This window comes from Anguilla rostrata, chromosome 2 (genome assembly GCF_018555375.3).
Source record: "Anguilla rostrata isolate EN2019 chromosome 2, ASM1855537v3, whole genome shotgun sequence".
Taxonomy (NCBI): domain Eukaryota; kingdom Metazoa; phylum Chordata; class Actinopteri; order Anguilliformes; family Anguillidae; genus Anguilla; species Anguilla rostrata.
Window position 1 is genome coordinate 25935238 of NC_057934.1, and position 15590 is coordinate 25950827.

The 15590-nt window shown below is 40.4% G+C and overlaps 1 protein-coding gene across 4 annotated transcripts in view; it reads right to left on the reverse strand.

Moving 5' to 3' along the window:
- Window positions 1-2249: 2249 nt before the first annotated feature.
- Window positions 2250-15590, reverse strand: part of ttll6 (tubulin tyrosine ligase-like family, member 6) — a 77595-nt gene continuing 64254 nt past the window's right edge. For all 4 annotated transcript variants that reach the window (XM_064324457.1, XM_064324456.1, XM_064324459.1 and 1 more), the window contains 3 exons: window positions 7166-7450; window positions 4165-4423; window positions 2250-3657 (listed from right to left, as the gene is read on the reverse strand). In XM_064324457.1, coding sequence (XP_064180527.1) covers window positions 3281-3657; window positions 4165-4423; window positions 7166-7450 — 921 coding nt within the window. In that variant the 3' untranslated portion in view covers window positions 2250-3280. The remainder of the gene's footprint in view (window positions 3658-4164; window positions 4424-7165; window positions 7451-15590) is intronic.

The following is a 15590-nucleotide window of genomic DNA, read 5'->3' on the forward strand; positions in this document are numbered from 1 at the left end:
GAAGGATTGCAAACTCTCCTGTGCGAGGTGGAGGCCATATTGAATGACCGTCCCATCACAAAAATCTCAGATGATCCTAATGATCTCGAACCTCTGACTCCAAATCACATTCTCTTGTTGAAAGGCAAACCTGCTGTACCACCTGGGCTTTTTGAGAAAAGTGACTTGTACATCAAACGACGATGGAGGCAAGTTCAATTCCTCTCAGATCTCTTTTGGCACAGATGGATTCAGGAGTACTTACCAGTGTTACAGGAATGACAACGGTGGTAAAAAAACAAAAGAAGCTTTGTCACTTGGTTGTTGGGGAAGGTACTGCAGACCTTTCCTGACACACGAGGACTTGTGCGGTCTGTTAAAGTCCAGACCAAATGCAACATACTGAAGCGACCGGTCACAAAGATCTGTCTTTTGCAGGAAGCTGAATAAAGACAAATGTAAAACCCAAACCAACATTAGCATTACCTCTGACCCTATGGACTCATATGGACACATACATGAACATTATTGACTGAAAACACACACTTGCACTATGGACTTTTCATTGGTTCCATTGTTGTATGTATGTTATTTTACAGTAACAATTAGGGGCCGGTGTGTTGTAGCCAATTTGATGTGTGCTATATGTTGTGTGTTGTATGTTGTGTAAATGTTGGCAGGTAATCCCATAGTCATGTGCATAGGGGAGTCACAGGTGAACAGGAAGCAGGGAATTTTGAACTTGGGAAGCCACACAGTTTTTCAACCATGCGTGTGCATCTGTGCTGTTGGTCCTGTCATATTGTTAGTAGTTTACGTTTCGTTTTATATTTACAAGCTAGTTTTGTTATCATTCATTCAGTGCACCCGGCTTTTGTAAGTACTTGTGAATCTGTATGTAAATAAATCGTAAAACGCATATGCCATGGCAGACCTCATTTTTTTTGCACCACCACATGTTGGAAATGCCTTCAAATTATCTCAAGTGGCTATTTTTGTTGTTCGATTGCCACTACAAAAACATTGGATGCACACATACAAAAGTATGTGGACACCCCTCGATCTTTCATGGTTTGGGCTAGACTCCCTAGTTCCAGTGAAATTAAATCTTAATGCTAGAGCATACAATCACATTCTAGATGATTCTGTGTTTCCCCAACAGTTTGGGAAAGGCCCTTTCCTGTTTCAGTATGACAATACCCCCAGGCACACAGCAAGATCCATATGTAAATGGTTTTGTCAAGAACAGCGTGGAAGAACTTGCCTGGCCTACACAGAGCCCTGACCTAAACACCATCCAAAACCTTTGGGATCAATTGCAAAGCCAACTGCAAGCCAGGGATAATCGCCCAATCAGTGCCCAACCTCACTAACGCTCTTCTGGCATAATTCAAGCAAATCCCTGCAGCAATGCTCCAACATGTAGTATGACGCCTCTACTATGTCCAGTTCTGTAAGTTAACTTTATTCTCCTTTCATGCTGCTGTAAGATGAAAGACCTGGATTATTTTTCAACTGACAGTGCTTGTGTGCGTGCATGTGTGCATATGTATGTGTTTGTTTTACACTGGCTGCAGAGAAACCTACCTGTCTTCCAGTAACACTAACTGCAATTTCATGCTGAAAATGTGAGTAATTCAGAACTGAGGCAACCGGGCACAGCCAGTACAAAGGCACAATATACTGCCCAAATACAGAGACCATACCAAAGGAACAGCGGCTGGAGGACATTCAAAAGAAATGTAAAAAATAGAACTTGTTTTTACCCTTTTGTAAAACATTTTTGTAATTTTAATGGTAATTTTATATTATTTTGTATTAAATCTTTTGTATATAACATTTTTTTTAAAGTTAATCTTTAAAAAAAAAATTTAATGAATATTTTGCATTAATACTTTGTGGTTGAAATTTGTTTAATAGCTATACTGTGTTTTCTCATACATTTTTTCAAAGTTATTCAAATAAAAGTGTTTAACCTCTCGCATAGTTGATAAATATTCATTGTTTATTGAAATAGCCTTTACTTTTAATCAAAGGGAACACATTAGGGCTACCTTTTCTTTTTGATTCTTAATTTTGGGCTGAATAATGCTCCATAAAACAGAGCCAATTGAATTCCTAAAGACAGTCACTTCCAAGGGGATGTGAGGAGTAGGTAAAAAAATTAAGCAGTGTGTAAGTAGTGTTTAAAGTAAGGCACCATCTGTGAACAGCATCCAGTCTGTATGTCACTGAATTGTATAAACAAAAAACAACGGATAACAAAATCATCACAGTAAAAAAAGTTTTTTTTATTGAGGAATATGCTTGTCAAAATAAGTCACAACAAGGTTACCAAAATCAGCAATAAGGAATAAATATCTTCTTAATTCAATTGATGAGATTGCTGTAATGCTTTGTTTAAAATTCAACATGGATGGTGAATACAGTAGATACTGTTCCTGCAGCTCTACTGTCCTGCAGATTTTCATGTCAACCCTAATTTGGCACGCCTGATTCTACTAATTAGCAGCCCAATGAGATTTCTAGCTGTTGAATGAGGTGAGGTTTGTTAGGGTTGGAATGAACACCTACAGGACAGCAGATCTCCAGAAACAGGGTTGAACAGCCCTGGGGTAGACCGTTCTCTGTCCGTACTGTTGTGAAGGGGAATTCTAAGGGAAAGTGAGGACCAACATCTGACAATCAAACAGAAACACCTTTCTCATTTGACATCTGTCATGAGGTGAAGCATCAGGGACGTTTCACTGATTACCACCGATGCACTCAGTGATGCATGGAAAGCACTGCTTTTTCATATCAGAAGACTGCAGTAGGTTAAAAAGTAGAACAACTGACACACATTTAGAGTCTGATACAGTTTCCATGACTGTAAAATAGCTGCTTTGGGCTAGGCAGGAAGCAGGAACCTTCAGTAAATCAACATTCTATGCAAATAAATATAAACAGTTTCAGGTATATCTATAACTTCCTTTTGAGTGAGAATGTTAGACTTGGAGGTGGCTAAGATGGTACAGACACAGTGATTCAGTAAAACAGGAACATTCAGTGCCACCAAATTCTACAAATACAGCGGACACTTACAGGCCGCACAAAGTTAAATCTTCTGTTTAATGACACTGCTATACACAGGTATAGCTACAGTGTTTCGTGACAAGCTCCGCTTTAAAGCATGGCATTTGAGGTGGAGAGAGTGTTCCTAGAAAACAGATGCACTACTGCCCTGGGACTCTGATTAGTGAGATCCCATAGGTGTCTTGCACAAACTGCTAACATTGAAATGTCCCACTTACCACAGGCACTATTTTTTTCTTCCTCTCAAATTCTTAGCACAAGAGTTTCTAATCTGAGGGGGTAGGATGTCGTCCTCTGCTGCCAGTTGATGTGAATTTTTATGTGGTCTGGACAATATGCCTCCCAGTATCCTGGCTTGTGCAGTGGGAATTTTTTGGTGGGTCTTGCAGGGTGGCTGCAGGAGGTCTGGGCGCTGAATGAGAGGGGCTGGGGTGGAGATGATGTAGAGGCTCTGCAGTGCGTTGCGGTCAGTGGATATCTGTGTGCACATCGGCTGGTGGCAGGGAATCTGCACACTGCTGGCCATTTGGGCACGTACCCGAGTCTCAGTGAAGGATGAACTCATGCTGCCCTGACGGTACAACGCTCTGAGAGAAGCACTAACTAAGAGAGAGAGGGGGTGAGGGAAGAGAGGGTAAAAGCTTTGATAGTGCAGTTTCTAAGTACAGAAAACTATAGTATTCAGCAGAATTTGTTAAATGAATACAAGAGTTGAAACATTCATCCAAAAGGTTGCAGAAAGACAAATTCATAAGAAAGTCAGGATAAAAACACAGATGAGCACAAAAACAAGGGCAGTGACAGTCCCATAAAAACATATTTCCACTGGGGCTATAAGCCCTGGAAGAGAAGGGAAGTAATGTTCAGGGGGTTTCAGCTAATTTCTATTATCTCATACCAAATAAATAAATAAATAAATAAAAGAATAAAATACATTGAAAAATATTCAAATAAAATATAGAGAGAACGCATATATTAGAAATATATCAGAAAGCACACCAGGCTTATATTTAGAGAAAATAAAATGTATGGAAATACGCAAGAATTAGCACATTTTCTGAAATGAAACATTATAGTTAATATCACTGATGTTTGTGGGGGTGTACTCACTTGTCCTGGGGATGCGCTGTGCACTGCTGGATCTTTTTAGCTCCATGGGCCTCTGACATTCCATCTCCACTAATGCTGCTTTGGAAACATGGTGCAACTCATCCAGAGACTCAGTCCCCTGAAGGCCCTTGTCCAGGCCAAGCCAGGGCCAGCGCTGCTGAACCGATTGGGAACAGGGCTTGGCCCCATGGGACAGGTGCTGGTGAATCGCTGAGCATTGGTGCCGTGGCCTCCGAGAGACTTCTGCTGGGGAGTCCAGCTGCAAAGACGGCATGGACAGAACCAAAGCCAGGTGTGGTCATGCAGAAATCAACTTCAACTTTCAAGTTTAAACTTTGTCCCGAGGGAAATTTTCTTGACAGCAAGGATAAAAATATAACTTAAGAACACATAAAACAACACGTAATAAAATGCATCACAAGTAATGCTGAAGGGAATCACTCCTACCATTATAAAACATACTGGGAATTCTCAGAAAACAAAGCCAAAGGGAAGAGACTTGCAGTGGAAGAATTTAAGTCTTTTGTGGAAACTTACAAAGATTACCTATTTAGGGTGTATTTCTCTATGGTGTATTTCTTATCAATTAGTTCCCTTACAGGAATAACTATTATTGTTCCTTATCTCTTCGCAAAAACGATAGACAGAAAAAATGTTTTTCTGTCTATCAAGGAGGTATAAAACTTGTAGAATAAACTGCCGATTTTCAAAGAACTGCACAGAACCGCAGATTTCTCTCCATGATATCGTATGTCAAATTCTCAATCTTGATTGAAGTCTCCGTGTAGAACTTAATAATTAATGTAGGATGTAGGCATACATGTGTCAAAGACTACCATGAAAAAAAGACTACATCAGCATAACCTCAGAGAGTTCACTGCAAGATGCAAAGCACTGGTAAGCCCCAAGATCAGAACAACCAGGTTAGTTTGCTAAAAAGTACATTTAAAACCTATGTAGAGTCCTGGAACAAACTCTTTTGGACAGATGAGACAAGTATTAACCTGTACCAAAGTGATGGAAGAAGAAAGTGTGAACAAAGAAAATAACTGCTCATGATCCGAAGCACTCCTCATTCATTTGTTAAACATGGCAGAGATAATGTTATGGATTAAGCATGTATGGCTGTCACTGGAACTGGCTTACTAGTCTTTATTTATTGTGTGACTGCTGACAGAACCAGCGAGACAAATTCTGAAGTGTACAGTAACATCTCATAAAAAACACGTTTTCAACATACAAAAATGCCAAGCTACTCACACATACAAGACATAAACTCTCTATAACTCATTCATTCAAACTGGCAAAATGTAGGCCTTCCATTAAAAGTATTGATATAAAAATGACGCCAAGTTACTTCACTACAAACAATATGGGCTATCTTGCCTCACCGATATTAAATAAACTGTATTCCAAAGCAATGCTACCCAATGTTTCCTCAATTGTTTCAAGTCACTTGGCCCTGTGTTTTTTAATCTTACGAAAAAATGCTTTTTGTCTCATTAGCATCCATAAAAGCACTGTAAATCCTTAGTAATATGGCCCTAAATGTAGCTAAATATAGGGAGATGGCTCGTTGAGTTGATGCTGGCAGTAAAGCTTGACCGGCCGCCATGCTAAATTATCACTGCCATGCTAAATTATCATCTAAGCCCAAGTTTGTGCCAGGAAAAACCCTGATTATGAGAAATAAGAAAAAAATAGTCAAGAGACATAGGCCAAAAATGAACTGTTTGGAACACCATTAAGAAGAAAGAGAGCTGTAGTGTGCTCAGAAAACACAAAGGGTCTGGCAGGCCAAGGAAGACCTCTGCAGTTTATGACCAAAGAAGTCTCTGCATAATGAAGAAAAACCCCCCAAACATCTGGCCGACAGATCAGAAACACTCTTCAGGAGGCTGGCATGGATGTATCTGTGACTACTGTCTCCAGATGACTTCACAAACAGAACTACAGAGGTTGCACTGCAAGATACCGCTAGTTATCCTCAAAAACAGGATGACCAGGATACAGTTTGATAAGAAGTACCTAGAAGAGCCAGTAGAGTTGTGGATAAAGGTCTTGTGGGCAAATGAGACCAAGATTCACTTGCATCAGAATGAAAAAAGCCAAATTGTGGAGGACAAAATAAATTGCCACAGATCCAAAGCACCTGCCCTCATCTATGAAACATGGTGGTGGGGGTGTTATGGTTTGGGCATGCATGGCTGCCATAGGTACTGGCTCACTTGTCTTCACTGATGATGTAACTGCTGATAGCCGCAGCAGAATGAATTTGGAGGTCTACAAAAGCATCTTATCTGCTCAGGTTCAACCAAATGCCTCCAAAGCCATTGGACGTCACTTCATCCAACAGCAAGACAATGATCCCAAACATACTGCTAAAGCAACAACGGTGACTTTCAAAGCCAACAACTGCTAAATTCTTGACTGGCTAAGTTGTTTACCCAATCTGAATGCAATTGAAAATGCATTTCATATTCTGAAGACAGAACTGTACTTGCACCAGAAAGAAGCGGGGACTGAAGATGGCTGCAGTACAGGCCTGGCAGAGCATCACCAGAGAAGTTACTCGGCACCTGGTGATGGCTCACCATGGGAATTCAAGCAGGCATTGCATTCAAAGGACATGCCACAAGGGGGGGGGGTGTATGAATTAAAGGCGCTGTAATTTGTACATGGTGAAAAAATATATGTATAAAAATACCATTAAATAAAAGCTGGGAATGTGCAGTTTGTCATTGTGCAATACAGAGCCAAATATATGAAAAAATGTCTTAGCATCAAACATTATGAAGCTCACTGTATATATTATTTGTTAAAGAAAAACCTTTTGTCTGACTAATTGTCTAGGTATAAAATTTTAGGAGCATACAAACAGTGTACTACCTGTTTTATTTTATTCAGTCTATGTTGATCATCTTTATCAAGGATGTAAATCATTTGGGCATTGTATGCTGATACTGTCTAATGGATTGAAGGTTCCACATGACCAAAGTACCTTGCGATTTATATGATTGCCGTCCAGGTCCCTCTCTTTTATAATGATAGCCGTACTGTGTACATGATATTGGGAGTTTATTTGGCTGCGTTGCGGTGCATTGTCTAGGGGTGAAGCTGTACACTGAAGCATCTGGTGCACCTGATCCACCACACCCAGATCTTGCAGCAGGCAGGCCCGCTGCAGAAGCCCGTTCACTCGCTCCACCTCCTCCTCCTCATCCATCAGGTCAGCTGCCACAACCATGTCTTTCCTCAGGTTGGAGAGGGGGGGCATGTTCAAAAGCTAGGATAGAATACATGACAGGTGAAAACAGATGCTGATCAGTACAGTACAGTTTAGCACACACACACGGCCGTACATTACAGTACCTGTGATTACACACAGGCTGAGACATCAGAATACCTGGGATCACATTTTAAAATGAACAGTTTGATCCAGGATGCTGACTTCAGCCTTGCAAAAATCCACAATATACAAACAGCTATGACACGACACACCTGATTGTATGCTGTAGCATTAAGATTTGGCTTCACTGGAACTAAGAAGCCTTGCCCAAACCATGAAAAACAGTCCGAGACCAAGGGTCCACATACTTTTGGTCATATAGTGTAGGTTAGCACTATTTTCTAAAGAGGATATTTCACACTGTAGCGTAAGCATTCGTTGATAGCTCAGTCATGCTTATGTTTCATGCCCTGATTTGACATTAAGCTAGAACAACGGCAAAACTTTTCTGATGGTGGAATATTGTTTCAATGTTGTCCCATCCCCATGCAACAAAACAATACATACTGTAGAGTACAGAAGAACGTATGCAAGTTAATGATTACACATTTAGGTACGTGTACCACTAATAAGTATACATTATGGATGGATGAAATTAGTTGGCTAACATTAACTAGCTAGCTATGTTAACACCAATGGATGGCAAAAGATTTTTTTAAATTCTAGGCCTATCTATTTATTTTTTTATGTTATAAGTGCACAGGTCTTCAATTGCTTACACATTTATGTAAGCGACTGAAGGCAGGCGAAATTCATTTTGTAACAGTTTAATAAAGTAATGTTCTACTCTGTTCTACAGAAGTCATCAGAATGAAAAATTTCAGAGTGATTTCTGAAAAAAGTCTCTCATGGAGGACCTCCCCCAACCCCCCTAGAATATCTTTCTTTCTCTCTCCTTCCGAATCTCTCTCCTCTTCCCTTCTCTCACTCCCTTTTTCTTACATTACAGCAATTGGTCAGTAATTATTTTGTTAATTTTATTTTTAGTACTTCAATAATTAAACCAGAAACAATTACAAACTCTTTTAGACACTAGCCATTACTCTATAAGTGTAATTGTAGTAGCTAGTCAATTTACACCATTAATAATAGAAAGTTTTACATTATTTGCAAGTCACTACTACACTAATATTATTTTAAAAGCTAGCTACTTATACAAGTCACGATTCACTAGTGTATTTTGGTAAGTTTGGAATATAAACCTGCTCTTTTTTCTAAATAATATTTATTTCATATTTCCCAAGCTCTGTTTTATATACTAGTCAACAGTGTATCTGTAGTATTTGAAATAGTGAAAAGTGAAATAAAACTACATGCTTTTATTTTCAAAACAAAGCTATTTGCATTATAGTTTTCAACTTTAAGTCACTGAAGTCCAAATTCATAATTATACACCTCAAATTAAGGGGAAGTGTTTCCAGGAAAGCAACCTTTTACCTCTAAATATGATAAGAGGAAGTCTGCTGTACAGTTCTCGAACCCTAACCCTGCTCCTTACAGGACCTCAAAGTCAAATGGCTGGATTGCAAGGAACCACCAGGTTATCTGGGTGTTTGTGTCCCTCATTCATCCCAGCCATGACAATGCTCGATGGTTTGTCTCCAAGACTTCCTGCCGATCAGGTTGTAGCACAAGGAGCCCAGTGACCACTTAATAGCCATCCATTGTCGAATATCTTTATTTACGTGGAAGGAGCTTCCGGCTGATGTACACAATGGACTTTAGCTATCCTGGCTACTCTTGCAATAGCACAACCCCCAGGCCATGCTCTGGTGCATCTGTCTGCACAGTAAAAGTCAAAGTCTGGACTCTGCAGAATTGACTCCTGACAAAGAGAGTCCTTTAAGTCCAGAAAATCCAACTTGCAACCAGATGAACTGGTAGTGCCTAAAGGGTGTTTTGAAGGCCGTCAGCTCCCTGCTATCTTTGGCCAGCGGGATTTGCCTATATACCTTGTAAAGAGGTCAATGGTTCTGAGGTATTTTGCCTTCCTCAACCGCTCTACTAATTCATTCACTCAAAGCATTGGATAGAGGTGAAATTTGCTGCCACTGTTCAGCTTCTGAAAGTCCATTAAAAAACCTTAGGCTGCCATCCCTCTTGAGCATGAGGACGACTGGTTGTGTGGAAAGCTCAATCGTGCCAAGGTCCTACATTGTCTCCAGCTCTTCTCTCAGAAGAGGAGCTGCTCTGGCATCCAATAGACAAGTTGATGATTAGGCTTTGAGTCTTTAACGGTGATATGGTGTTCAATCAAGTCTGTTCTCCCTGGTTTATCCATAAATTAGAAATACCGCCTCACGGTTATATGCCTCCGCCAACCAGTAGCCAGTGCTCTGTTTTTCGCGGTGATGTCCTGGGGTGGTGGTATCAAGGCTTGGAGGTCAGCAGTCTCAACAAGCTGTTAAAGGGGAATTTCACTTTATAACACTTCACTCCTTCTAATGAATTTTTTTGATTAGTTTTTTCATTTTAAATGTCTAACGTTAGAAAGAAAGACCTATGTTTTTAAGCAGAAATCCACATAGTAGTATGGTTTCCAGTTTTTTCTTCTTCTTCGATTTTGTTTCGTGGCAAAATCGAGAAGAAGCGAAGCAAAACATTCCGTTAACTTAGCGTTGAAATTGAACAAACTAACGTCTGCTAGCTTTTGTTTGATGCGATATCGCTGTAATAATGAGGTGCATTGTACCCGGTTGTTATAATGCCCCCGTTAAACTTGGCTTGAAAGCAAATTTTCATAGTTTTTCATGCGATGCAACTTCGTGCCAGGCATGGCTGGATGTAATCAGACACCCCAACATAACAGCCGAAGAAGTTCGCAAACGAGGACTAAGGATATGCAGTGACCACTTTGAAGCCACCGACTACCAAGGCGACCGTCTGAAGCCTGGAGCTGTACTCACCGTTTTCCCATCGTTGGTCGAACTGCTCGGGGTAGGTACTAAGCAGGCTGGCTAACGCTATCGCGTCTGTCTGTGATATATAGGATGTCTACCACCAGTTGCCGTTTGTCCTAGGAATAGCCTGTGGTTCCTCAATCTCAACCCGCTCCAGACTCGCTCTCGCATGATCAGCCTGCAAAATAGCTAGCTCTTCTTCTGTGTATTCCAGCTCGAGTCAATAGGGCACAACAATCCCATGATCAAAAACAAAATCTCCTTCGTTCTCAGACATTTTCGGTTTCGCTAGCTAGTAGTCATACAACACTATTTCTACGACCAACCTAATGTTATTGTCTGCAGGTACGATCAAATCATTAGTCGCGCAATGATATGCATCCTTGAGTTCGACACTAAACTGCCTGGGTCTACTTCCTGCATTTGTAAAAGAAAACAACAAAACAACAAAAAATATTATCATAATGAAATAACTAATCGAAAAATGAAGGGCGACACATTCATTTGAAGGACAATATCAGTCATGAGAAGCAGAAGTGTTATAAAGTGAAATTCCCCTTTAAGGAAGGCCAGCTAGGTGATCAGGTTGGAACTGGACAGTGTGGAGGCAGTGGCGGAGAGGAGGACGAGTGTGTATATACGTATTAATTATTAAATTATAGATAAAATGAACAGAGCGTAAGCATTTTTTTGGGTTTCAGAATGGTTTCATACACAAGAAATGCAATGGAAGTTGTAGCGGAATTTCTCACTTTCAAATCCACTTCTCTGTGCAGTTATCTTTGTAGACATGATCATCACTATTTGGTCCTTGTGGGCCTTACCGTAATGAAAATGTACTAAAATGTGTGTTTAGGTTTACCTAAATAGGCTATAGCCTAGTTAATATTGTTTCCCATATTAGTCAGAATCAGTCTTTTCAACAGGTTTTTTTTTCTAAAAGCCTGACAATGTCCAAACATGGTATCTTACAATACAAGCTGCGCCTGCCATAAAATAAATAATTATGTGTAGGTTAGGCTGTAGTTTATTTGGTTAGGGACATCCAAGCAAAGGTTTGATGCGCCTTCCCCTTAAATAGCAATATTTTTATTCAGGATCTAATGGTCGTTCTTAACGGATGTTTGCGGAAAAGTACTATGTTAATACGTGTAGACTATGTAAGATGTATCATGTTAGTTGCTGTTAGTTGTTGTTATCTAGATTACACTGGATCACTGTATGCTAAAGCCATATGGTTTGTTTGTCTGCCTGGATCTTGCCATCTTGGCAAAGCTAAGCCAGCCAATACAGTTTTGTAATTTCATCCTTGAGTCCAAGTGGACGTTTGTGCCAAATTTGAATAAATTAACTCAAGGCGTTACCGAGATATTGTGTTCACGAGAGAATGGGATGGACATGAGGTCACAGTGACCTTGACCGTTGACCACCAAGATCTAATCAGTTCATCCTTGAGTCCAAGTGGACATTTATTCCAAATTTGAAGAAATTCCCTCAAGGCAAAAACATGTTTTGTGAGGTCACAGTGACCATGACCTTTAACCTTTGACCACCAAAATCGAAACAGTTCATCCTTTAGTCCAAGTGGACGTTTGTGCCAAATTTGAAGAAATTCCCTCAAGGCGTTCCTGAGATATCGCGTTCACGAGAATGGGACGGACGGATGGACGGACAACCCAAGAACATAATGCCTCCGGCTATGGCTGTGCCGTCGCGGAGGCATAAAAAGCTGTTGTGGCAGGCACTGCAGGCGCTGTTGCTTTTGCTTCATTGACAGGTGCTCTGAATCCAGGTTTCTCCCGTGCTGGGTACTGAGGAAATATTGTGACCTCCACTTCTCCCTCCACCGCTTGGATGTACAGGGACTGCAGTGGCATTTCTGGTGTTGCTGTCATTTCTTCAGCATGTTTATGTGGAAGGTCTGGAGTGCCTGTTTGCACAGCGGAATACAGAGCTCATATGTCACCGGACCCATCTTCCGCCTGACCTGGTTGGGTCCCTACCATGTAGCCAACAGTTTGTTTTCTGATGTTAGCGAAAGCAACAGAATGTCCTCACCAGTGTCAAAACACCAAGATCTGGCTGCCTTGTCATTCCAAACCTTCTATCTGGTCTGCGCTTGCACTAGGTTTTCACGTGCGTGGGCCATGGTATTTTTTAGCTGCTCCAATATCATGAGCACACAAGATACCATGTTCATATTTTGTGCCCTCCCAGCTCTCCTGCAACACATCTAGGGGTCCCTGCACTTGATAGCCATAGAGGAGCTCAAAAGGTGAGAAATCTGTTGCTGCTTGAGGCACCTCCCAGTGCGCAAACAGGAGGTATGGCAGCCAGTTGTCTTACTCCTAGCCTGTGTCGGAGACAAAATTTGCGTAGCAAGCTTTTCAAGGTCTAGTTGAATTGTTCAACCAAGCCATCAGTCTCAGGGTGGTAAGGGGTGGTGCGTATGCGCTTAATCCCTAAGGGCCTGTAGACCTGCTGCAGTGTGCGACTCATGAAGTTTGGGCCCTGGTCTGTGAGTACTTCTTTGGGAATGCCCACCTGGGTGAATAAGCACAGTAGCACAGTAGCTACTTCTTTAGCAGTGACCCCTCCCAGCAGGTAAGCTGCAGGGTACCTAGTAGTGTAGCCACAGATACCCAATATGAATCAGTTTCCTGTCTGACTCTGCTCCACGGGACCTACAACATCCACTCCAATATGATCAAATGGTGTATCTATTACAGGAAGAGGCATGAGTGGTGCATAGGTTGTTGCTTTTCTTGGCATTTTGGACAGATTTTACAATACTCCTTTATCTCATTGAACATTTTGGGCCAATAAAAATGTTTTGATATGCACAAGTGTTTTCATATGTGCTAAGTGTCCTGAAAAGGTAATGGAGTGCCCTATCTCTAGCACTTCCATCTTACGTGACTCAGGCAGGACCAACTGCTTGCCATCCTCATTCTCTCAGTAAAGTAAATAATTTTCAATGATGAAATTTCCCTTGCCCAGATGATTACTGCTCCTCTCCCTAGCTTTCTTAAATCTATGTACAAAAGTTGCTGTCATTTCTAAACGGTTCATCCGTTATGGATGAAAATACCCTTAAATTAAAGCAGAGTCTGCACTTCAACCTCATTGTCATTGGATCCTTTCAAACTCAAAGTGCTAGAGTACAGAACCAAAATAACAAAAAATGTGTCACTGTCCAATGAATTATGGTGCTCACTGTATCTACTATCTTTCTGGAAAGTGGCAAAGTCAATGGGGAAAGTAATGTCAGTATCAGTCAGGTCTGTCTCCCTGCTCAGGCCTGTCAGCTGGTTGAAACATTACCTCCCAAACCTGCTGTCTGCGTCTCTCTTATCTCTCTACCCATGTTGGTCTGGCCTTCCTAAAAATGTCCTCCCCATAAAAAGGCATAAGTTGTAGAGCGCCCTGTACTGTATCTGGTGTACCTATGGTTTGACTACTCTGCCGTGCATGAGCTCTAGTGACCACCCCACACCAGGCAGTTTGTTGAACTAAGTCTGTGCGATGATGTGGCCTTACGCCAGTCTCATCATGTCATTTTCATTTTTACCCTCACCATTTCTCTACTCTTTTAGTCACCTTGAAATTTTACTATTGCATTTTTTAATAATCCCACCTCAAACTTTCCATGTAATCCAATAGATGCCAATTGAAAAAGATGAAAGTTTGGACAAGAATTTCTCTCCAAATGTAAAAGTTCACAAAATTCTGACACTTGTTCCTGGCAGAAGGGGTCCTGGTCTACATCCTAACCTATTTCTATTAAATTTTACTGTAGCATTTTTTTAATAATCCCACTTCAAATTTTCCATGTAATCCAACAGATGCCAACTGAAAAAAGTGATTTTTTGGATAGGAATTTCTCTCCAAATGTAAAAGTTCACAAAATTCTGACACTTGTTCCTAGCAGAAGGGGTCCTGGTCTACAACCTACCCCATTTCTGTTAAATTTTACAGTAGTATTTTTTAAATAATCCCACCTCAAACTTTCCATGTAATCCAATAGACGCCAATTGAAAAATATGAAAGTTTGGACAAGAATTTCTCTCCAAATGTAAAAGTTCACAAAATTCTGACACTTGTTCCTGGCAGAAGGGGTCCTGTTCTACATCCTAGCACAATTGCATGCAGATCTTGTCCAAACTTTCATATTTTTCAATTGGCATCTATTGGATTACATGGAAAGTTTGAGGTGGGATTATTAAAAAATGCAATAGTAAAATTTCACAGAAATGGGGTAGGATGTAGACCACTTCAGGAGCCCTTCTGTCATAATTAATCATAATCAGACTTTTAAATTTTGATGAGAAATGGCCATCTAATATGTCAATTTTTCAATAGGATTTTATTCATATATTTGTTTATATAGACAGTTTGGAGTTTTATTTGAATATGGTGCAGTGATTTTTCGTCCACAACATTTCAGATGTGCATTATTTTCTGTTCTCTCATACACACCTGATGCAATGGTGAGACTATTAGATTTTGAGGAGAAAACAAAATGCGTGACACTGATCTGTCCATAATACAGTCTTAAAAGACATGTGAACGTAACATAATTAAAAACAATTTTTTAAAAATTCTCATTACCACCTTTGTTCAATTTCTCTCTTGATCTGTATCTCTCTTTTAGAAGCAAATTATAACCTTTGCAAATACGTAAGGAAGACCGCGAAACCGTCCAATCCTGTAACGCAAACGATTTAAGGTGGACCGGAAATTTCGAATCGGGAGCTGCGAATCGGGAGCCAACTTCAGCGTCGTCAAAAACGAGCGAGTAATCTTGGTTTCACTATCATTTTTGGTTGGACCAGAAATGACGTTAAATGGCTGCACACGTTATTACAGTAGCCTTGCTTATATCGTATCGTGATCAGTACAATCTTAAAAAAATACTTTACAAACATCATGGGTGTAAATTACAATGTATTCTAGAATCGTAATAATTCATTTGTAACGAGTATTTGAAAACATGCAAATAATATTGGTAATTTAACAAAAATTGCCACACAAATCATTAGCGATCATATATTATTGATTGATACAAACGAAATAAAGGACAGCTAGCAGTCAGACAATCCCCTCGTGTGAGGCTTACTGTGACGTAACAGTGGAGTTTTGGAACTGCTGGTGCACATGGAAATATTTTGGAACTTACGTGCGAAAAGGTTAATGGAACATGTGTTCTTATTATTTTTTCATATGTAGTGACCGTG